The following is a 24,425-nucleotide window of genomic DNA, read 5'->3' as shown; positions in this document are numbered from 1 at the left end:
AACAGGTGCAGTCTGCATCCCCCGGGCCAAGGACATGGAACAGCCTGCCACGAAATTAATCACTACCAAACGCCCAGGGCCTCCCCTGGGACAAGCAGGGATATGTTGTGGTTTCTCTATGGAGTTAAGACCTTGACTGAGGAGACCTTGTCTCCACTCTGCTTATAAAAGGGGCTGCTGACCTATATTTACAAGGACAGAATGAATTGCAGATAAATTGCCTCTGTATTAGTTAAGCCTTGAAGTAAAATCAGTGGATAATAGGCTGTCGTGACCACTTATTGCATGGGAAGCTGCCAGAGCTCTGCTCAAGGTCCTTCAAGTACCATCACTTTTGGACCTGCTTTAGCTGCCATCCATCAGCTGAGGTCCCGCACAGCATGGAGCAGCTCTGTCCTGTAAGGACTTGTGAGCACTGCTGAGACCTCTCCAAATGGCTCCTGGCTGTTTCCATCACAGCTCGACCCATTTTGTCCATCTTTTCTCTCTGCCCATCCTTTGCTGGGATCACTCCCTTCTTCTTGGCCGTTGGGTCCTTTCCAAGGCACAGATGAGCATCAGAGACGTACATAAAACAGGTCTCTTGTGCAGCTGTTCTGCCTCTTCAAGCTTCACCTCCGTGTGTACTTTTGTCCCACGGACTTCAGCAGAACGCAATTTCAGGGGATTTGTGCGCTTAAGGGCTATGCTCCCTTACCTGTGTATTCCCTCCTTTTCACCCCCTGCCAGCTGCGGCCCTAGCCAGTCTGTCTTTGGTTCTTTAGTCATTGCCAAGTACATGCAGAAGAACTGCTGGGATGGTAATTATTGACTTCACCCGCAAACAATCCCTACCAGGAAAGGTCAGTGGTCATTGTGCTCAGTGCTCGTTATGTTGCTGTTGCTAAAGGTTTATTGCTAGTGTTAGGGCAGTGTGTTCTGGGTGTTCTCAGACATACTGAATAGGAGTGCTGCTCTTGCACTGCTCAAGTGAAAGAAGGGACCTAGGAATGGGAGAACAACAAGTCTAACCCTGTTACTGCAAGCACCTGGCAGGAACTTCACACTCCCAGCACAGTCGTGACAGGAGGGAATCAAAGGGGATTTAGACCAGTTTTGTGTCCCAAGTGGAGTCAGTTCTGCCTATGTCATTCCTGCATCTATGCATCTCGCCTATTCTTAACAGCTGTGGAGACAGACTATTCCTGGAGTCTGAAATAACTCACTGAAATACTTCATTAATGTATTACCATAATTTGCCTAATGACAAGTGCGAATCTTCCTTGCGCCCATGCTGATTTCTACCCCTGCGGCTATGGAGTACCCACCACCCCTTTCCTCTGCAGTAGCCTCTTTGTGTATTTTCTGAGCCTTATCCTCTCCTCTCAATTCTGTCTTCCCTATGCTAAAGAAGGACAACAGAAATCCACTTCTCCTATGACTTCTTGCATGTGTGATCAGATTTTTTCTATCTGCAAGTGCATTAATATTCATCCATCCCTATTTGAAATGCTTTACCTTGTCCTGCCTTTGCCCTTATCCTGGTTCAATCGCAAGTAGTGTCCTATACTTGTCCTCAGGCCCTTGATAACCTGGTTCTCCTCTGTCTTTCCTAACCCGTGTTCTCTCATCAAGTAGTGCAAATAAAATAAACATGAGCACAGTTGTAAAATACAAATGCAGAGGATAATGTGATTTCTAAATTCAGTGATAGTCATCAAGACTATATTGGTAATATTAGTGTTCTCCATCTCAGTCGTTATGTAGCTACCATTACCACTGATGTGGAATATTAACTCACTCCTGTAGTACAGCAGGGAATTTATACTAGAGCTATGCTATTGTATCAATTTATGCTGTTTATATAGCCTGCCGTGGAGTTACTTGCACCCTAAAACCTCCAATGAATTGAATAGGGAACAGATGAATCCATGCACCCGATTGCCCTACAGGATGTAGCTATGCTGCGCCCCAAAAGAAAGCAGAATGTAATCCTGTACATCTATGAACCGTTCTGGGGCTCAGGATAGTATCTGTAGCCTTAACACTTTCTCTCCCACAAGCAAAAGCCATTAAGAGCCCCCCTGGTCTTTGCTGTACTTACACTCCTGCCGCGTCCCTGACGCCCTGGACTAGAAGCCCGGCTGTGCCTGGTTGGCGCCAGGTCGGTGTCAGCGCTGCAGCCGGCAGCGCGGCCCAGAGACCCAGGCGAAGAGCAAGGCCCGGGCTCCGAGGCAGAGCGCTGCGCGGCCGCGGGGCGCTGGCACGAGGAATTCCTTGTGGCCACGCAGAGGACTGCATCTGCACCACAAAATGGGCATGTTATGACTCGTTAAACACAGGACAGCTTCCAGGGTATGTCAGGACAATGCTGTTAGCGAGTTAAATGCTAATATCTGCATTAACACATGAGGATGCAGTAAGAGCTAAAGATGCCAATAATTCCCTTTGAAACACAGGTAACAATTATAGACCCTTACTGCCAATGGGACCCAAGTATAATTTAAGCACACAGCTGTGTAGCTTGGGCAGCACAGATCATTTGGTGGGTAAGTGTGGCTAACGGTTCTCAAAACAAACTCAGAAATAGTGGGGGGTCTTCTGCAGCGTATCCTCTCTCGGGGCGGGAGTGCAGAACCGGCTGGATTTGCAGCTCCCAGCAGACGCAGGCTGTAATCTCTGGTTTCCCAGGTTTAAGAACAGGACACCAAGACATACACACAGACCTGGGCCCTGAACCTTCTCTGTGACACCTGGCCACCATCAGTACATGCAAAAGAACCAAAATTTAAACCTAAGGCCTAATGGAGAAGGGAGAAAACAGCCCTGTTTGTGCAGAGTAAATTGGAAAATGGTTACGCAGTGCAGGGAAAAAAAAATTACAGTAGTAACCAGTAAGGAAGACTTGCCTTAATCATCCCATATTAGCTCAGTGAATCGGAAAATCATGGCAAGCCTGCCAAGGAATATACTGCCCAAGCCTCCTATCAACTGCCTTGCTACATAATATTTAGCTGCTTGGACAGGAAAACACATTGCTTCACATAAAGCATGCCTCCCAGAGAATTACAATCTCTTATTTGTCATGCCAGGGTGGGTGTGTGGGGGAGAGAATTGGAAAGAAATTCTAGAGCGCTGTCTGCTGTGTATAGGGAGTCAGTTTATCTGTTCAGCCCAGAATACAAACCCTACAGCTGCGAGTGGAAATGAGGGTTATTCACACTGCATCTTTCCCCATGAAAGTCTCCTAGAAGGGATGGGGAAGGGGCTTCTTCATCATCACAAGTCTGACCCGCATCTGCTATGTGACTGGCATGAAAAAAGCATGGGAACCTTGGAGGGAGAGACAAACTAAGGAGTTTTCACAGGAGATGCCTTCTCAAGGTCATACGGACAAATTTACATTGCTTCTCATTAAGGTGTCATTAAGACCCTAATGAATGTGTCTAGGAAAGTTAATTCTTTTGGAGGGGCAGAAAAATTTCCCCCTGATAAAAAGCGAAATCCTCCCTTGGGGCTGGTGGGAGATCACGTTCACATCAATCCTGTGTTAATACTAACAATTACGATCCAAACTCTCACTGCAGCTTCTTCATCTGCAAGAGCCTCCACTTTAAGGTGGTGAGCTTAAAACTCACACACTTCCCTACAACAGTTTCCAACCGGATGGCCAAAAATGGCTTCTCGTGATGGCTTGTCACAAATGCTCGTCACCAGAGGAGCCAAGAGCCGGAGCCTGGATTTCCTGCCGCCTCGCCGAGCGCTGTAACCACCGGCTGAACCCACGTTTGTGAACCAGTCCGTGGGCAGGAGCAGCGCTGCCGGCGTACGAGAAAAGGGAAGCTCTTGGCAATTGCTCTCGTCTTCGTGGGTGTCCCTGCTTGGGCACCTTCAAGAGCGTTACTGCTCCTCCTTGCACCACGTGCTTTACAACAGCACACGGGACCTCTCCCCAGCTAACTAAAACATGAGGGATCCCAGGCCGTAAAAGGCTCATAAATCTTGTCCACTTCCTATAGTGTCTTCCATCAAGGAACAAACTCATCCAGCATCTATGGATGCGCACCTGAGACTAGGATCTGAAAACTCCTGTTTTAGGAGAAAAGAGCCCATTTCCTTCACAGGGATATGACCTGTAAAAGAACGGAGCTTACAGGCATCTTCTGTTTTATGGGGAAACCATTCAGTGTCTTTGCATCTGTGAGCTAGAAATATGATGCTATATCTCATGGCAAATTGCTCTTTAAAATACTAGCTGAAGCATACTCAAAACACAGGTTATTCCATTTTGTTAATATGCAGGGTTTAAAGATAGAACCTACTTAATATTTAACTTTCCCAGAGGCAGTGAAAGAGTGAGATTTGGGGAATATGCACGAAATGGCCATCATCGCTCTGTGGTCTTGGGACAGAGCCTGCTGCTTTCCCAGCCTGGTGAAAAGCAGCACTAAATTCCAGTTTGGGGGCCTTGGAGGTGCCCTCATCATTTCAATAAAAGCCTCTCATCATGGGTAAGGCCAGGAGAAGGCTGAGGGAGCAAATCTTGATGGAGGAGTAGACAGCTTCACTCTAGCCTCATTCCTCTGTATTTTGCTACTCGTGGAACGGCAGCAAGTTTTGGCGGAGCGTTGCTGTTCGGCTGCTGTCGTTCAGGTTCCAGCTGGAGCAGAAGGGCGAGTCCCCGGGGCCTTGGTGGGTCCCAGCCCTGCTCTGCCACCCTGTAAATGCCGCAGTGACACCCACGCACGAACCGTTCCCTGCGCTCAGTCCCGGCAGCTGGCACCAGCGTGACCCTCCTTCCTTCCGAGAAACTGAGCTCCTGCTCTCCCAGCAATCCTGGCATTTAGCAGCACAGGGAACAGTATACAAAGCGGATTTGCTTTTAATGGCTGGTTCCGTCCTGCTGCTCACCAGGAAATCCAAACCTCCCTCTCTCTGCTGCAGCCCCATGCTGGGTTTTCAGAGCTACTCAGGGCGAATTAAGAAGAGGGAACAAACACAGGATGTTCCTTCCTCCGTACCGAGGGAGGGACAAGGAGAGGCGACAGTGACACACCACAACTGTCAAGGCTTTCAGTTTCTCACTGGCTTGGCTAAGCCCGATCTCCTGTGCTGGCTAGGAAGCTTCGTACCTCCAATTCCCTGAGCCCATGGCATGGATCCCAGAGGAGGAGCAAGCTCCAGGCACCATATATATGTTATCCCAGCTGGTCCATAGGGATCTGCAGGCAGCCCTGAGGCCCATTTTCAGCTTATATCCTTAGCCATGAAGGAGGCACAGTTTTTTGCCCAATAAGATGGGCACCAGGAGGAGGAAACCTAGAAAGCTCTGCAGAGCCTTTCTAGTGCACCCAGGGAGGACCGTCCTGGTGGAAGCCACTGCAGCATGAAGAGGTGTCTGCTGTCTCTTAACACTTGGAGTCCCTTGCCTTGCTGCTGGTTTTTCCCTAGGTCTCCCCTGGGGCCACATCTTGCCCAATAAACAGAGACATCATCAGTGACCCTACAGACACCAAGGGACAGCAGAACAGATTGCCCAGGAGTCTCCATATGGCTCTTGTGTTCAGCTGAAGAAAGCAGCCCTGACTGCGACAGTGTTTGTGACCACATCTGAACCCAGAACTGCTTCGGAGAGTTCTGCCAGAGCTGAACCAGCCCGGATGGGCCTCGTGGAGGTTTTTCCCAGGGAGGCAACATAGCTGCCTGCCTCTCTCCTGAGTTTCCTTCTGCTCCATTTACCCTTGGCTCTCCAAAGTTCAGCAAAATCCCTCAGCCGTTCTGAAATCAAACATCTAGAGCCCAAAGCTAAGTGGAGAGATGTTCAGGGCATCCGCACTCAGGGAGAACCCTCGGGAGGCTCCTGCACCCCACCGAGCTCCCTGGGGCCCGTGCTGGCCCCGGCCTGGAGGCGGCTGCGTCCTGGGTGGCACATGGGTCCATGGCACAGCCGGGCAGTGACAGGCACGAGGTGGGGAAGCAAGCAGAGGACACTCGACAGGAGAAGGGTTTTCATCTCATGTGTAGCATCTTGCCGCAAAGAGTCAGTTTGATTCAGTGAAAGCCACTTGGGGAGAAAAGTCTGAATGAATCACCTTGACTTGCTTGTTTGCTCCCAGAAAAAATATTTTATTTAAAACAGTTAAAACATTTTCAACTTATCGCTTTAATCCCTTTCATTTTTAACACGTTGCTGTACTGAATAGATGGCATTGGATAATAACAAACACATATAATGTGCACTAAGTATGCATTTAATGATATGTGTGCATAATAAACCTATTTGGTATCACATTTAATATGTGAAGCCCAATATAACACAAAATATATCAAGGTCTATAATATGGACATTTTTCAGGTATAAATTGCAAACCAGCCCACATCCATTTGTGAAATGTACATTGCATTTATTACTCTTAAATATTTTTTGTTCTGACTTATTTTACCGGGGCGAGGGGGAGGGAGGTCCAGCTTTCCCGGGCAGATTTCAGCCTGAGCTGTTGGATGGGAGGCTCAGAGGATGCTCAGCCTTCCTGCTCTGTTGGCAGGAGGGAGCACCTGGACCTTCAGCAGGGCAGGGGATGTGGGTACAAAAACTGGCTGTCAGCCCCATGTCATGCCTTGTGCTGGAAGCTGGACTCCGTCACGGAGCAGAAAACCAGCAACTGGGGCTAGTGTGCCAGTCAGACAGGATCGCATCCCAAAGGAGCAGCATTTCCAAGGGGAAACATCAGCTGAGGCTTTGAATGGGACCTCCCCAGCTGCAAGATCTTGACTCAGAACAGCACCGTGTTCAAGGCCTGTCTAGACAGGGAGGATGAACGGCTGATTGCTGCCTGGCACTCAGAGCTGTACGAGCTCCAACCTCACGGGCCAGGGCAGCGGCAGCTCGGCCCGGTGCAGGGAACAGGCTCCCTGGGGACCCCGGCCCCGCGTGCCGCGGGCAGCCAGGCTGATACCTCCCCGTGCCTGCGGACACCCGGCGACATGGAGCTCCTGCAGCGGTTCGGTCCAGCACGGTGGAGAGAGGTGTCTCCAAACAAACAACTTGTTCATCCAGTGGGAGACGGCATGCAGCGTGGAGCCATAAATAATCCACGGGCCCCTCATGTGGAGCTTGCCGCAGACCTGCCTTCCTCCGAGACTCAACAAACGTTATTTTTCTGTCTCTGAATCCCCTGTTCATTAGTGTGGCCTTTCGGGTTCCCAAAATGCTAAGGAGTTTTTCAGAACCCTAAACTGTTAATTAGGTCTGGGAGACCTAAAAGGAGAGCCCAGGATGCCTTTATGCTATTAAGACCATTCAGAGCAAATTGTTAGCAGAGTATCCAAAAATATTTGGCGTTACTTAACAGGAGTTAACCACATTCAGAGGCCGCATTTCAGTTTGAGGGGATAAGTCTTTGAGACCTCAAACCCACCAGCAAGGTCCCACTGATGCTTCTCCAAGTCATTTTTTTTGGAAGCACCTTGTGACATTGAAGTTCCCATGCCTTGATGTTCATCCTCTCTGGATCTCTGGATCTTCATCCTCTTTGATCTACTTTAAATTTGGGCTGATTTTGTCTGAACAGCCGCCGTGTATGCAGGCAAGTAGATGGAAGTAGACGTTTTTGAAATCTGAGTCTGGTTTATTGTTTGAAGGCTCCTGCCCACAAGCAGGAGTCAGAGACCCTTGAAGTTTGAGTCATCTCTTCCCTTTGCACCTTGGCTTTCCTGACACATCCTCCTCCAGCCCATGCTGTGGTCTGGGCTTTCATGGCAAAGAAGAAAGGAAAAGCATTTCTACCCATTTCTATTAGTCATCACATCATTAGCACAACCATCAGATGGGAGAATTAACTAACTCGGACATGTTTATCTACAGTAACTATGAATTTGCATTGCCCTCTCTATCAACAAAGTAGATTGTTGAGTGTTCTCTGCACTCTCTGGAGTGTTCGCATAGTCCATGCATTTTCATTTTTCCTGGATCTTTAGAAGGATCACATTCACTCCCCATTCTGTCTACCTCCTTTCTGTCTCTCAATACCCTCCTGAACATCTGAGGATTTGGGGATTTTCACAAGAAGGCAAAACCTCTCTGAATCAGGTAGAGAATACCTCTGGGCAGCCTTTGAATTGGTGTTTGAGCTGCGTCCTAACCATGGGTATTCCTGAGTTATTTGAGGCCAGATTTTTCGCTCACACTTCAGGCATCTCCGTGCAGCTTTCAAGGGAGCCAGCTCGCAGTTGAAGTCCGTGGCATAACCCTGAATGGGCGCGTTTGCCGTGGCTTCAGGTTTGCCTGTGAATGTTTCCATACAGCCCTAATTAATAGCAACAACAATCGCTTTTTAGCTGTGGGAAGGGAACCCCGTGGGCAGAGCAAGAAATTCTGTATCTGTTACCACAGCCCTGGCTCCCTAGGAAACCTGAGGGCAAACTTCCAAGTTTCTTTCCTTTGCTGCTGTGTGTTCCCCTGCACTCTGCAGCCCTGTAGGGAAGACATGCTTGGTAATGAAAACACAGCGCATTTGCTCTTGCTTATTTATGGGATAATAGACCAGGTGCTCCGTTTCACAAGACAATAATCAGAGTTCCCAGGTGGGTGAAATCAACACCAAGTAATTCATTTCTGTGGAGGGAGTGTATTATCATCTTTTAAAATGAGAGTTCCGCTTCTTTATCTTTGTTACGTAGTGTGTAGTGGAAAGCTATATGGGTCAGAATCAATCTAGCTGATATTTTCCCCCCTTCTCTCTCTTGCTGCTCAGAGGCAGCAAGACATAAAATTACATTATTTTTAAGCAATATAGCACAAAGACCATCTTTCTGATTCACATTTTTACCATGTGGAGTACAACAACATTGCAGGGGTTCACTGACACTCTGTCAATACGAGTGCAAACCACAAATCCCACCACATGTGGTGTCCTGCTCTCGGTCAGGCTGGCTGTGCCCAGCCCCAGCACGAGGTTCTTGCCACTCCTGCGCAGTGTAAACACAACCAGGGCTCAGGGCTGCCCGCGGCTGCGATGTTAACGTGCCAATGATCAAGGCTTGGCAGAGCTTTTGTGCAGAACAGGCTTCTCGCTCTTATTCGGGGAAGTCTTTGCAAGCGACACAAACACCTGCAGCCTCAGAAGCTGGTTCAGCCCCCACATGGGATCCCACAGTGTGGCTGAACAACAGTTAGCACCTGATGGACCTGCACGAGGATAGACCACACGTTAGGAGCTCCGTTCAGACCCAGCTAGGGCTTCAGTTAGCCACATGTCCTGACCAGTCCCGTTGAAATCCTCCTGTGGTCTAAACCCTCAGGATTCCCACCACGTGCGTCCAAGAGCCTTCCAGGAGCTGGCTGGGGTTTCCCTGATACCCGGCGCTGCAAACCAGAGCAGACAAACCCAGACAAACCTAGTGCACCAGCGGCCAGGCCGGGCCGGGCTTCCCAGAGCACCCGAGGCACCCGGCTGGGCAGCTGGCACCTCCTGTGTCACCAGCGGCCACATCACACAGTGCCACGAGCGAGTGCTGATCCTAGTTATGAATCTTACTGGGCTGTTTATTGCCATTATTCCTACTGAACAGTTGCTTCAGGATTTCATTCCTTCTAGCATTAAGAAAAAAAAAATCTTCTAATTTCCAGCATAAAGTTATCTATGACCAATTGATACCTATTTGCTCCAAAGCCGCATCATCATTTTGCTTAAATAGCTCTGCTTCCTTCTCAGTGCTTATCCCCTTGATGTATTTCTAAAGAGTAATCACAGCCCTTCATGCAGCCTTTGCTTTGCTAGCTTAAACAAGCTAAATTCTCATAATCTTCCCTCCTCAAACAGGCAACACTTTTCCTTAATCCTCCTGTATTCTCTCTCTGTTCCTGTTCCACTTGGGCTCCTTTCGAACGCGTGTGACTGGAGCTGTTCTTTCTGCAGAGTTCACCACTGCTTTCTGCACTGCCGTTAGCGTATCCTGATCTCTGCAAGACACAGCTTGGCAAAAGGCCTTGGCAAGGCACACACAGATAAAGGAACCACTTACGAAAGAAAAGAAAAAAAAAAGAAAGTCAGGACTTCTGCCTTATGATTCTCAAGGTTTATGTATGTGCACAAAACTTCTCCAATATGAACTAATATGTCAGCTGGGATCAACATGAACAACATGAAGGGACGAGAATGGAGCAGTAAGATCCTCGGTCAGTGACATCTGAGATCTGTGATGCTCCTGAATCTTCCTTTACATCCTATGGCTGCAAAGTCTCTTTCTACATTGCAGAACCCATTGCCCTGGTTTTTCATCACACAGAGAAAAGCTTCCCCTTGGGGCAAGCCTGGAAAAATTCTTCACGGCGTTTTAGTGGCATCAGGAGGGATGTTGTGTCTTTGCTTGGGGCCCTGCGTGTCTGTCCCCAGGCATTTCTAAGTATTTCATGCACTGCCTTTGTGCAGCCGTGTTACCTTCAGCTGCCCTAAGGCTTCCTAGAGGTTGAAGCTGGTTTTGTGCAGGCGGGTCCAGCTCCCTGGCACAGACTCCAAGATGTTGTAGTTGCGACTGCACAGGCTAACAGAAACCTCCTCTGTGGAGCTCAACCTGCACCACTCTGTGGGGCTCATGCAGGACAATTTGGTGCCTGAAAAGGGAAAAAAAAAAAAAATCTTTTGCACTGCACTCTGAGGTCTTAAACATTATTATTGGTTGTTGAACACGGGTTAAAGGAGGAAAATGGTGGTACATTTCCCTTTGGCTCTTTTGCAGCTCTCATAAAGGCATATAAAAACAATAATTATCCACTCCAGCACTTGGAGCAGTCAAGCAATGATGAATGAGCCCCAGTAAAACATTTTTGTCTTTGCCAAGGGCACTCTGGCTTATGTTTGAACCTGTTTTAACCTCAGCACTTAACCTTCCTTACCACAAAGTTACCACTTCATGGTAACGACCATGATGGAGCTCAAAACGACAAGGCAAAGGAATAGATCCCATTGAGGAAAGGAATATTTGTTTCATAGCTGAGTTCACATTTTTAAGAAATGTCATTTATCCACTTGCTAAAAGCCAGGATTTTGAAAGCACGGAGCTAAGCCTGGTTTTCCAGCAGCTGAGTCTTGCAGGGTTCTTGGAGCAGTAGCCAGGCTCCCTGGCTCACGGCGCCACTGAACCAAGGACACGTCTGAAGGGTTGTTTGTGCTTGGGAAATCGTCGCGTTGTCCCAATGCGAGAGCCTTGCGGGGCACTCCTGCTGCACCACGGCAGCACCCGAGGCAATAACATCGTCCTCCGCATCACCGCCCCGTCACGGTCCCCAAAAGCTGGGAAGCAAGAGCCACCATCGGCTCTCAGCACCGTGTTGACGTGGCCCGGGCAGACCCTGCGCGCGCTACCAGAGCAAGGAGGGCTCAAGCCCAGATGTGCCTGAGAGGAAGCCAAGAGGAACCACTGCAAGTGGGACCACGAAATACTGCAGAGACACGAATTTTCTTAGGCGTAGAGCTTGGTGGAGGGGCAGGCAGAGGTTTTCTTAGCGAGAAGCTTAGAGGCTCTTTTCTGTTTTCACTGTGTTTAGCATGAGGCTTTTTTGAAAGCGTGGCGAGGCTGCTTTGAAAGACAAGTGTGATTACGAGAACGCACCTGACGCATGCTATTTATTTCTCCTGATAGCACGGAAGGACCCAGTATACAAGCTAAAATAGCTAACAATAACCATCCTAGCAATTCACGGACATCTCTTCTTCAGCTTCCTGGACTACTCTGCAAATGGGGAATGTGCACATATCTGATTTGCGGCAGAATAAATGCACAACTCATTTCCCTATCCCTGGCAACTGAATTGCCCTTACTGGGTGTCTGGAAATGGTTTGCAGCATGAATTTACCTGCAGTGGCTGCACCTTATTTTAACCTCCTGCAAGAAGTACCATTACAGATTATCTTGAAACACGGGGGGGAAATCATGACACTTAATCATACCAACAAACAGCCAACACCATACAAAATGGAGCAGTGATCTCAGGCTTAGAAATACCCCTCCACATTTAACAGCCTTCCAACTGGAAGGGAGGCAGATGTTTTACTTGGCTCCTGCAGGCTAAACAGCCTCCGTGTGTGGGGTCTGCAGAGCTGGGAGGAACTGTGGATATTCAGGTACCTGTGTACCTGACTTGCAAGTATAGTAAGCAAGGCTATAAAAACAGTTTCTGAGTAAAGATATCTGTAGAACAATCTGCTTGGTTATAATTCCTTCTGAATTAGAACAGTGAATATTCTTCTGTCTCTGCACAAAATCAGAACTCACATCATTCTCTGGGGCAGATAGGAATGAAACCCCTATTTATTTCTTAATCAATTTAAAAAATATATGCTTAATAACAAACATAAAGCAGAGAGACAGTCCTTGCCCCAGGGAGGCAGCTCGGAGGGAGGCGCGCGGGCGGTGCCGGCGCGGCCCCGCGGAGCCTCCCCGCGGGCCAGCGGCTGCCGTGCGCTCAGGAGCTCCGTGCAGACGTGCAGGAGCCGGCGCGGGCCGAGCCCTGCGCGCCGCAGCCGCAGCAGCGCGAGCCGGTCTGCCGGGGTAGCCCACGGGGAGCGTGGACGGGAGCGCTACGTTGGAGTGGACGTTAGGAGTCAAAGCGGGTCATCCCCGTGGGTGCTTTTGGCTTCGGGTGGTCGCGTTCGCATCGTCTTTGATGAGCAGTGCCATGGAGAGCACACTTGTGCTCTGCTTTCTCTTCTTGGGCCCTAGAGGCACAGTGAAGGGACACCTCAAGGAACTGCTCTGAGACTTTCATCACCTGCAGGTTGAGGGAGGCAGAATCACACTCACACCATCTGCCTGGGCCCCAGCTGAAAATAAAAGGATGTCTCCATTCTCCCAACCCTTCTTCTGCATTCCCACCTACTTTCTAAGGGATGGCATGTGTGCAAGCACTGCATAAACCACCCAGCACAGGGAAGCTCTAGTCCCCAAGAAATGCTCTGTATAGTCCACAGCATAATTCCAAAGCTACACTGTAATGATCGATCAACATGAGCTTGGACAACGTGGTGATTAACCAGTCTGCAGTGCCTGTACCTCCAGTAGAAACTACACTGATAACCCAACAGGTTGAGTGTTGAGTGTATCGGTAGATACACTCATGTGAGTGTTTGGTTTCCTGACAGCAGAGCAGTCAATAAGGATGCAGCTGCTGGTTTTTTCTTCCCTTTGTAACACATCCAAGGCTTTGTGCAAAAATGCACCTTAAATCTCGCTCATGTGATGCTGGATGAGAAGCTGTGACTTTCCTCTCTGAAGACTCTTGCCTCTATGGTAGTCGTTGCAAATGCACAGGAGGAAATGAATGATTTACATAATTGATGAGAAGCAAAACCACTTTAAAATCAGTTGTTCCTGAAACAGCAAAATTAATGAAGCTCGTTCTCCTGAGGACGTGGGTATTTTGCTTCCTTCCTTGCCCCAGCTCCCCCAGGACTCCCTGCCAGGCAAAAGTAGAATAAGTCAGGACTAGCTGCATCCACATCCACGTGTCTCCTTCACATGAGCCCGGTTTTTCCTCTGGGGTGCTTCTCCATTTCCCACAGGTAGCACAGCCCGTGCATGCTGCCCTTCTCATCACTGTGCTCAATTGCCAGGCTGCTTTGGGAGGAAGTGGGCTACGTTTGGTGAACGTACCAAACAAAATGTATAATGTCACTGTTGTCCCTTCTCTCTCCTCAGTGGACATGAGTTTGGGTCTCTCTCAGGTGTCAGCTTATGGATCATGAAGCTTTGAGAAACCTGTCTTTGAGACTTCTATAGCTCTTTCAAACTGAGACAAAATTAGCCAATGCTTTTCAAAGTCCTTAATGCAAAGCGAGATGAAAGGCGATTGCTGAAACGTTGTTTTATTGGGAAATAAGACCAAAGGAGATCTATCTCCAGAAAGCTCAGAGGATGGGCCTTCATAAGGGACCTTGCACTGAAACGTGTCCTTTGAAAGCCGCGTGTGTCCGTTTGAAAGCAGCCTGTGTTATGAGCCACAAATAAGCACAGAACTCAGAGCTCACCTTCAGCAGCAATGCGCTGCCATCTTCTGCCCCCAGGACCATGTGAAACAGCCTGGAACGCACCGGACCTGCCAGTCACGCGTTCCAAGGCCTCAGGTAGGGGCTGCAAGGGATGGAGCGTCTCGCAGCTCCGGGGGTCTTTCCAATGCTTAATTAGAACTAGCCGAAAGTCAGAGCATCCGTTTAATGAGACATCCCAGGGTTTTACCATTGGTTTTGCTCTGAGATTTTTTTAAGTTAATTTAACGGAAAATAGGAATGCTTTGAAACAAAAGACTTTCATTTTTCTTAGGGGAAATCTCATCTCAGTGAATGTAACCTTAAGAAAGCTTTATTTTTTTTGTTTTGTTTTGTTTTTATTTGCTTCCAGACAGCATTTTCTGATGGAAAGTTCTCAATGGGAACGTTCAGACCAATTCCAGGCTCATCGCTCTCTGTTTCCAAAACCACAGGTTACTTCTATTCATTTTTTCCAAGCAAACTCAGCGGCGCAAGTTCTCCATGTCAACAAGGCAGCTTTCTCCCATTTCCATCTCTCCTTCCTTCTTCCCCTCTTGCTCTGCACTTTCCCTTTTCTTCCTTATTTCACCTGCCGCTTCAAGCCCTGCCATCCAGCAGCGCAGACTGCGAGCAGGGAGCTGACACCCGCGGCTCAGCTCACTCCACGTGCCAGCACACCCGGAGATAAACCACCAGCGCAGGCAGCAGAGAAGGGGTTGTTCAGGAGCTCCCCATCCTGCTTGCACTGGGACCAAGACAACTGCGCAGTTTTTCTAGCATTGTGCACAAAGTCCATAGAAAAACCCCTTCCCTCCTCAGTCTAGTTTCCTCTGGAGAGATGTGCATGCACAAACACAACATCATAGGCTTGATTTCCTCTAAGGATCTTTGTCTACTACCAAGTGATAATGAGGAGACCATTTTTTCACCAGGGAAGGATGCAATAATCACGGCTAATAGCGTGCCCTTGCCCTCATTAAAGTCCTTAGTCAGGCTGCAGGCAGACTCCGCTGGGATCCAGCACAACCAGGCCTGGCAGGTCAGCCCGGGCTCCCCTTCTCCCCCCGCTCCTCCTCACGCCTGTCCCCGCTGCCCCGGCTCGCGCGGACGGCGTCGCTCTGCCGTCGCGTTGCTCGTGCTCCTGGACGGTGTCGCTCTGCCGTCGCGTTGCTCGTGCTCCTGGACGGCATCGCTCTGCCGTCGCGTTGCTCGTGCTCCTGGACGGCGTTGCTCTGCTGTCGCGTTGCTCGTGCTCCTGGACGGCGTCGCTCTGCCGTCGCGTTGCTCGTGCTCCTGGACGGCATCGCTCTGCCGTCGCGTTGCTCGTGCTCCTGGACGGCGTCGCTCTGCTGTCGCGTTGCTCGTGCTCCTGTGCTAACGTGCACTCCGCAAAGGTGGAGAGCAGCGAGCAGCACGTGTGCCATTCCATTGCAATCTGTCGGCACTGCCTTGACAGGGACATTTGCTATCCATGTGGATGTCCCGTGTGTTCCAGGAGATGCTCCATCGTGATTTAGCGTTAGGTAATGGCCACTTAAAAGTTTTTTTGTAGCGTCTCTTAGATGGTTGGTCACTGTGGGATTTATTAAGGGCAGCCAACAGGTAGAGGGCTTATGTCTAAAACATCAACCCTTTTCTTCATGTGACATCCACATGCTAGCAGGTCATGCTACTTAGGAAAATTGGCCCAACTTCTTTGCATAAAGATTTTTGGATGGGAAAATAGAGAGGCAACAAGAATTTTCAAGAAACTTCCCTTAGTGGAGAGATTTTGTTTCTTATCGCTGAAAGGAAGAATCCCCAATCCTGAGATATTCCAAAGCAAAAGTTCAATACATCAGGATTATGTGATTCCTCTAACCAGGCATCACGTCTTAGTGAGCAAGGAGATCATGCTTTATTCTGGGAAACATATCCCAGGCAGTGTGCCCAGAGAAAAATGGGAACCTCTGCATCTGCAATTCCCAGCAGACTTCACAGTAATATTTTTGGTTTGTATTTTCACAGGAAAAAGAAAAAAAGAAAAAGAAAAGGCCTCTGATATTCTTGCTCAGATGGAAAATTGTGGATGAGTTAACAGTGCAGCTAAGGTTGCTGCTTTGTGCACCCCAGGCAAAGACGGGTCTCGCGTGCGGCTCTCCCAAAACGGAGCAGGCGGCGGCGGGAGGAACACAGCCTGTCCCATGGATGTGTCCGGATGCACCGGCCTTTCCAGTGCCGGGGAGCAGCGGAGTGCGCTCTTGGCTGCACAAGGGTTAAGCTTACATTAATGCCTCCCATTAGCTCTTCCCCCAGTCTATTCAATGGATTCAGCCCCTTTTTGTCCTGCCTCTGGCACCATTATCCTGCCTAAAGCAAATGTAGTTAAGTCGTAAGAGAGCATTTGCTTGGGTTTATTTATTCTCATCTCCTTTCCTCCCATGCTCAGGTGAGCACACTGTTTGCATCATTGTCATGGGCTCAGCCATGTGGCTGAGGATCAGGAGCCAGGGGGCAGTCCCTGTGTGACTGTCCTTTACTGTGTGAGCACAGGGGTCTCACGGAGCTTGGAAAGAGATGGGTGGAATGTGAAACAAAAAGTTGTCTTAGATGGATTGCTTTGACTTTCCTCCTTCGATTCCATCAAAACCTTTGAAAAGGCAATCACTTTCTAATTTCATGCCCATCTTTATATTGCATTAGTTCATAAATCAAAATCTTGTCACCCCTGAAAACACCATCCTACTAAAATCTTTGGCCTTCAACATGTTTTGTGATATGGAATGAAAACAAACCTAGAACTTTTAGATTCCCTCAGGGCAACTCCATTTCCCAAGAAACTTGCCCTGAAAGTGAGATTTGAACAAACTCATCAGTGACTGGAAGGAAAACGCTTGGACTTGTCACAAAGCTCACCCTGCCTGGGCAAAGCCTGCAAGGAACAGGGCAAAGAGACCTGGGCTCAGAGCAAGGAAGCACCAGGTGAGCACATTGAATTTGTCTTGGTCTTTTTCACTTGCAATTTCCTTTCCAAATTCCCCATCTCTGGGGACCAGTGCAACAGAGGAAGAAAAAAAATGTCAGCCCAGAAATGACTCGTGTGACAGGAGCAAGCAGCCAAGCAAGTTCTGTGGCTCTTAAAAACACCTGGATAGCCCAGGTTCCCTTTGAGACCAGCTCCCCTCTGGAAACCTAAGCAAATACGGATTAAATCTCCTTTCCTCTCTTTCACTGTGAGCAATGCACATTTTCCATTACCGTTCACTTCTTCACAGCTTCCTGACTTAACACACAGACTAAATCCTTTGTTCAACAACAACAACAACAAATGATGAAAGCAATTCAGCTGTTCTTCAAATAATAGGACATGCTTCCATTCTAAATATTCACGGCTGGGTGAAAATTGTCTCTTGACGGGTCCTGAGCATGCTGGTGTCAATCTGTTTAACCGACTCACACTCTGTTTACCTCCAAGGGGCAATTTTCTTTCTGGTACTGGTCTCATAGACTAATCCATGGCAGATGGACACAGAAGTGCCCACCTCTTCTAGCATTTTCCATCTCAGCTTGTTGAGTTTGTGGTCCCTAAGAAGTTTCCTCGCACCAATTTGCAGGTCACATGGAAGTTGCCCATCTAGCATGCTGGATTTGTGATCAGACTCATCCAGAGATGCCAACAAGGGGGAACGGGTCTGCCGTGAATCGCTCAGCTCTGCTTGGCACTGGGACTGTTACTGAGGGCTCTCTCCTCAGATCACCCTTTGCCCTGGAGCCACAGGAGCATCAGGCAAGGAGGACAGAAGATGTTGTTGTCTCAGGTCATCAGAGTCAGGCTGCGTGCTTTGTATCTGCTGCAAACCCCTCTGAATTTACCAGTGCTAAAACAAGGTTTGAAACTGGGCCAAATGCTTGCTATTTCTTGCTACAAAAACGTGGTAGGGCACGATGAAAACATATCTACCTTACATCCTGCTAGGGCCCACCTTGTCACATCATCTAGCAGGCCACTCATCCTCATGCCGCCAGCCTTTGAGACGGGGCAGTTGTAGGACCCCTTAGAGAGAAGGAAGTCGGTCTGCCTGACACACCAGGGATAAATCATTTCAGCAAAAAATTTTGCAAAGGCAGAGGAGGGACTCACCATGTGGAGCAGCTCTGCTGGAGGAGACATAAACTCCTCAGATGACCTTGCTCTCCCCTTGGAAGCTGAAACACGTTTTATGAAGCAGGAGTTGCTGAACGCTGCATCTGGGAATCTCGGTCATCTTGCAGAGCAAACAGGGATGCTTCCAGCAGCGGGGACAGGGGCTCACAGCGAGACGCAATGACAGATCCGTTAAGGAATCAGAGCTGTGAACACGTCAGCTGCTCCATGCAGTGACAAAGGGCAGTGCTTGTTAGGGCATATTTGTTTATTTATTTATTTATTTAATGTGTTCCTGGTCTTTTCCTGGCCTTCGCTGAGAGTTTCTGGCATGACTAGGTGTATGTTCGAGTCCTGTAGAAAGAGCACAGCACACCTGGATGCTTTCTGTGACTGCAGCCTTCCTCCCCTGCTGCCAAGCAGCCGTTCCCAGGAGGCCTCTGTGCAGGCCGGTTGTCAGGAGAGCCTGTGAGCCGAGCTCGGTTAGTCACAGACAGCCACGGGCGAAGGAGGCCAGAGGACGCGGCGGCTCACAGACATCTATCATCCTCATTCCTGCTTTTCACAACCTTGCCTCCTCACAGCTTCCCAACGCCTCTATTCTCCCTGGCTTGGAGAGAAAGGCAATTTCTCCCCATTTTTCATGTAGGACAGTTGATGTGCAGGAGGAAGCCAGACTTAGAGATATTTCCAATGCCTGGGAAGCCCCCATGGGATTTCCCTCCAAAGTCTATAAAAATTCTGCAGCCCTCATGAAGAGATCCCCCCTCCTTGCCTTTCCAGTGACATATCTCTTGCGCAGGTTTTCTTCTTCACCACAAAAAACCTCTACCCTCTCTCCAGGGTGCTGTTTTCTTTTTGCTCACCCTCTCGATCCACTTGGAGTGGGAATTCTTGGGCAGGTGAGCTATGAACTGCAAGCCGAGGAGCTGCCTTTCTGCAGCCTGATGCATAACTTGGGTGAAGGGGAAAGCAGTCCTGCCTCTCCCCCAAACCGAGCGGCTGGGTATGCCACGTAACCAAGGCCATAAGGGAGGGAAATCTGAGCCCACAGCTGCCTCTTACACTGAGAACTGCTGTGACTTTCCTCGCTGCATCTCATCTCCCTTCGCACTCGCAGCCTTCTGATCTCCAGCTGCATCTGATACTTCAGATGTGCTCATTTCTGAAGCATCCCAAATCTTGAGATTATGCCTCATCTCAAAGTGCTAGCGATGGAGGGAAGTGTGCTCAGCCAAGAAACAGCTCAACCTGGGCAAAAACACAGGCCTTTTTAGAGAAAACCGAGGAAGTGTTTGCTGCTGTGCTGCTCGGGTCTCGAGTGGGACCAATGCCTTAGCCTCGGTTCACCCACATTCCAGCAGTGAGCTGCAGTCACATTTCTGAATGCTCTCTCCTAGGGGAGTTGTTTCATCCAGTGTAAATGCTTTTTTGCAAAGTTTGCAAAACAGCTGTGATCAATAGAAGGAAAAAACATAAAAGAGGTAAGGTCTGTCCAAATGAAAGAACCACCATGCTTTCCATGAACCACCATGGAAGTTCTAGAATAGAGGATGAGAACATGCATGGACCAGGTATTTACTAAATACTGCACTTATTGACATATGAGAGAGAAATGGGGAAAAAGAAATGCATGAGAGAAGATAGACTGACAGGTACTAGTGTCTCACAATAGAAGTATTTTCATAAGGGGCTCTCCATTATGTGCACACTGTCTACTGGTAAGAATGGATATTGAAAATAAATGAGTTGTATTGTGGCCACTGCAAATAAATAGGCATCCCACAATGAAGGCATAGCAGAGACAAGCTAAGTTATTGTGTTACTGCTGAAATGAACTGGATGTGTGAGGAAGCACACACTATACATTCCAGTTAGCAAATGACCTGATGGGAAAAAAGCACTAACGCTCCAAAACACACCCCGCTGCCACCTCCTGCAAACAGGGGGTGAAGCCCGGCTGCTGGCGGACGTCCTCGGCGAGGCGGCAGCGAGATATCCCATGGCCCCTGCTGCTCTCGGCCCCCATCACTCGAGCTATCCCTTAGTCATTCCTCCTCTTACACCGTGGGGCCAAAGGGTTTGTTAGGCTCATATCCCATGCTGGAGCACACGCTTGCAGTGCTATGCACGAAAAAATACCTTACGAGACTCCTTTTGCCATTGCAAATCATTCATCCCACCCTGGAACAGCAGAGGACCGCGATCCAAGACAAGATGTCCAGGAAAGAGGCTTTGCTCTAGCACAACCGCAGAGATGCCCAGGAAATTCAGGCTCCACATCAGCAGTGCAATGGCATGGCCTTAGTGCCACCAGGCTGCCCACGCAGCGTGAGCACAGCCCCTCTAGGAAAATGCCATCTCTGAGGTCATTTTTCAGCAGAGACCTCCCGAGAGGAGCAATGCACACGCAATGCACAGACTTTGCTTGGCTGCTGCTGCTCGCACACTGAGGGTTTGCTAAGAGGTGTTCAGCCAGCCTGCTGCCGTCGCTCTGCCTGCAGCGCGGGCTGTGTTGTCGTCTGCTGCTCCGTGCATCGCGATGCCCGCCGAGGGATCGGCGCGCACCCTCTAAACCCTCACCATTCCCCATGGACGGCTCTGCAGCAAAGCTGAGGGGCTTCGCTCCTCTAAGCAGACCGAATACAGGTAACCACTGCTGGCGAGACACTATGCCGAGGAGAAGGAAGAGAGAGGGGAAGGAAAGCACAGCTCAGAAATCAGCCGGTGACAGGGACACGAAGGGAGAAGTGGGGGAGGAAGGAGGGTAAAGTCGTGTCTTCCTGTGTGTCAGGAGCTCCCACTGCAGCTCCCGCTCTCCTGCTGCAGGGACACACTGCGCCCAGCGCACACCCGCACCGCGAGTGACAGCCGAGCGGGGCAATGTTACACCACAGTCCTCAGGAGTATCTGATAGCACAACTAAGCGCTTTGGATGGAGCTTCCCACCGCACCACGCCTGCCTTTTCTGCTCCCAGATGCATGAATCTGGAGAGCATAAAACGCAATGGGAGTCCTTCAGCAGGATGCCGTGTTACAAAACTGCTCGGAGATTTACTTCATGTTCCCTACCAGGATGGTAAATAAATCAGGTGTCATTGATGGTGCTTCACCTCTGCCAACTATTCATGCTGTGGAATAGAGGGCTGGGATGTCACACAGCCTCTGTGCAATGTTGCAACAGGTCTTTGATGATTAAACTCAAAATTAATCCAGAAATCAAGGTTCTGACCCAACATGGAGGCAGCCCCAAGGCTTCTACATCAGGGTTCCTGGGGAAGACCTACACAGCTTTCAGACAGACACTTTTTGGTGCTTGCAGTCTCTTAGAGGTAAAGCCTGTGCGGAGGCCAGGCCTGCTGAGCTGCTCGTTGGGTGCTGCTCCTCGCTAGCCCGAGGGAATGCCTGGAGACCCAAATCTGCCTGGTGCAGGGTACAGGGCTGAGCAGCTGCCCGCAGGGTTCCTCCCTCTCCCCACTCTCTTGCCGTGCTGGGGGGAAGGTCCCTCCTTCTGTCCTCCTTGTTCCCCCAGCTTTTCCCCCCTGGACTCTTGCATCTGTTTCTCATCTTCCCTTCCCTTATGAGGACGCTATCTGCAGTCTTTAGTCACACATGGCTATTCTTTGGCAACACTTTCTTTAAATGTCCTTCCTGATACCTTGAGCGACCCAAGCTTTTCTCAGCTCTGCCCAAGGAGCAGAAGGAGAGGAGCAGCCTGCCTGGCTGGGCGGGATGGGAAGGGAGTCCAGGGCATGCACAGACTGCAGCAGAGACATAGAATGGAATGTTCCTACTCCGGCCTTTAAGGAGAGGACAGCCCATCCCATGGCAATGACTGTAGCATGAGTCAGTTGGGGTTATCAGGTGGGAGATCCCGAAGCAGAGACCCAGGATATTTCCTCTTGCTGGACACAGACACCCTGACTCCTCGATTACCGAACCCCCCGGCCTGCCGAAGCAGCCACAGAAGGACCCCAGCGCGGCGCAGAGCCCAGGGCACGTGGGCAGCGCAGACCCCGCGGCTGCGTCCCCTCCTGCCCCTTCCCAGCACGGCGCCGTCACCCCCAGCCGCCGCACGGGACACGCCACCCGCCGCCACCGCCCGCACCGCCGCCTGGCATCACTTCCTCTGGGCAACCCGGGTTTGGGTTTTCGTTTTCATGCAGGGACCTTCTGGCAGCGTGCACGGCCACCAGGATGTCACCCGGAACCGTACGGAGCGCCGGCCGCCCCGCTCGCCCCACCTCCCTGCCCGCCCGGCACCGGAGCAGGGCCACATCGCTTTTGCTTTTCCTTTGCTCTAACAGAGCACCGGGGAGGGACCCACGTCACACAGCAGGCTGGGAGGGATGACCATGAGGAACAAGCAGAAATATCTCCCTTCCCATTCGATTGTAAGCCACAATTTCAACACATCTACAGACACCCAGGGAGATACCACTGGAGAAGGGACTGAGCTCAGCTCATCCCCAAAGCACCTGCCTTTCTCACCGGTCTCTATCCATCCATCTCCTTAGCTGGCTAATATTCACTGACCACAGCAAGAGACTCTCACTACCCGTCCTTTGCCCAGTGCTTCAACAGGACCCATGGGACACCCTGGGCGACACCAAGCAGCCTCCTAGGAAAACAGGCCTGGCAGCGGCTGCTCCTGCCCGTGGCTGCCAAGCGGCGCACAAAGACTCAAGCAAGCAAACTTCAGCTCAACAGGCTGCTTCCTCCGTCCCTGCCACGCCAGAGCCAGCAGGCACCATCCACGCATGGCACCGTGCCCGTGCACCGTGGCCAGGGACCTCCTCGGTCCTACAACACCGCTGCTGTCTGCACGCCCCGAGAAGAGAACAGGAGCAGGAGGTCTGCTTATACTCACAGTTTTGAAGTCCTCATGGCTACACTCTTGGCCTTTGAATTTGCAGTAGAGCATCATATCCTTGAGATCATGGCCAACCCGTGCCAGGAACTCCTGCATGCTGAAAACTTTCGGTTTGTATTGCTTAAAGTTGGTCTTTTCCTGCAGAATGGCTAAGACAGCTGGGTCAGCCAGGTGGGGGTTCGGGATCTGCAGGTTGACATCAAGCAAAGCCAGGAGCTCTCCAGCGTGGTACAGGTCGTTGGTAGTGAGCCGGGAGAAGCGGAACTCGTTGAGGTTACAGATGGTGACGGCAGGGAAGACCAGGCTGTTTGCCACCACCTCGTCCACTTTGGTCACGTGCTGGTAGGAGAAGTAGAAAGCTACCCGGTCTGAGCTCTCCACCAGGAGCAGGCCCAGGGAGCCCACGAAGGCCAAGGTCCAGAGCAGGCGCCGGATGGTCACCGGCCCGTAGACGAAGACGTGACGGATCCCGTGGAGCGTGGAGGTGTTGGCAAAAATCTGGATGCTGGAAGGCTGCAGGCTGCCCATGCTGCCCTCGCTGGTGCTGTCCTTCAGATCCATGAGGGATGGAGCTGGTTAAATCCTGGCAGCGCTTTACGGGTCAGTCTCGGCAAGCACCCGTCTCCAGATCCCTCCCCTCCCCTCCCTTCCCCTCTTGGAAGTAATTAAACCCTTGCAGGGGAGGGAGAGGACGGAGAGGCTCAGGCGAGCTGCTGCAAGCTTGTCCTACGAGCTCAGCAGCATCTCCGGGGGGTAAATATTGATATAAAATCCATTCAAACTCCAGCTCTTGATTTCCTCGGCGCGATAAGAAGGGCTGGTTTTATTTAGGGAGACACCAAGGTGATGTGGAAGGGATGTGGGTGGGAAGCGAGCGCGCAGCCAATGGAAGCACGGTCCTCCCCCTGCACACACACACACACACACATGCACGCACACGCGCGCCAAACCGACATGAGATTAAGGGAGAGAGCTTAAAGCAAGTGGAGGCAGCTTGCAGCCTGTTAAGTAGTGCATAAAGCGCAAGGATGCCGCTTCCCCGGCTGATGCACGGCAGAGCAGCGGGGCTCGCCGACCGGCTGTGCGGGTCTGCTCTTGCTCCGGTGCTGCAAGCTGCTGATTCAGGCATTCGTCCTTCTTCCCACCCCTCCATCCCCCAATGTCCTTGTGGGGTCGGGGAGGCTCCAAAAATGCCGCTGGAAAACGCACCTCGTGCTGCCAGGGTTGCTGCTGAGGGCTTTTCACAGCGCAAGGCGGACAGCTCCTTTAGGAGAAGGATGCAAGAGAAGGCAGAGGAGAAAGGGCGAGGGAAAGGATTAAAAAAATGGAGGAGAAAAATTGCAGCTCAGCTCCATGGGCAGAAAGCACCAAGGCAGCAGGACCAGAGCAGGCTCCAGCCAGCAGCTCTTGTAGCCTCCGGGCTCAC

The 24,425-nt window shown here is 50.4% G+C and overlaps 1 protein-coding gene across 1 annotated transcript in view; it reads right to left on the bottom strand.

Moving 5' to 3' along the window:
- The window catches only part of ASIC2 (acid sensing ion channel subunit 2), a 303,957-nt gene extending 280,150 nt beyond the window's left edge, over nucleotides 1–23,807 (bottom strand). The window contains exon 1 of the mRNA XM_088519896.1: nucleotides 22,997–23,807. Within this exon, the coding sequence (XP_088376022.1) occupies nucleotides 22,997–23,560 (564 nt within the window). The 5' untranslated portion in view covers nucleotides 23,561–23,807. The remainder of the gene's footprint in view (nucleotides 1–22,996) is intronic.
- Between the last annotated feature and the right edge of the window lie 618 nt (nucleotides 23,808–24,425).

The sequence above is a fragment of the Tinamus guttatus genome, unplaced genomic scaffold (assembly GCF_059628265.1).
Source record: "Tinamus guttatus ecotype Peru unplaced genomic scaffold, ASM5962826v1 Tinamus_guttatus_pri_ptg000075l, whole genome shotgun sequence".
In the NCBI taxonomy this organism is placed as follows: domain Eukaryota; kingdom Metazoa; phylum Chordata; class Aves; order Tinamiformes; family Tinamidae; genus Tinamus; species Tinamus guttatus.
This window is presented reverse-complemented; position numbering and strand designations above follow the sequence as displayed.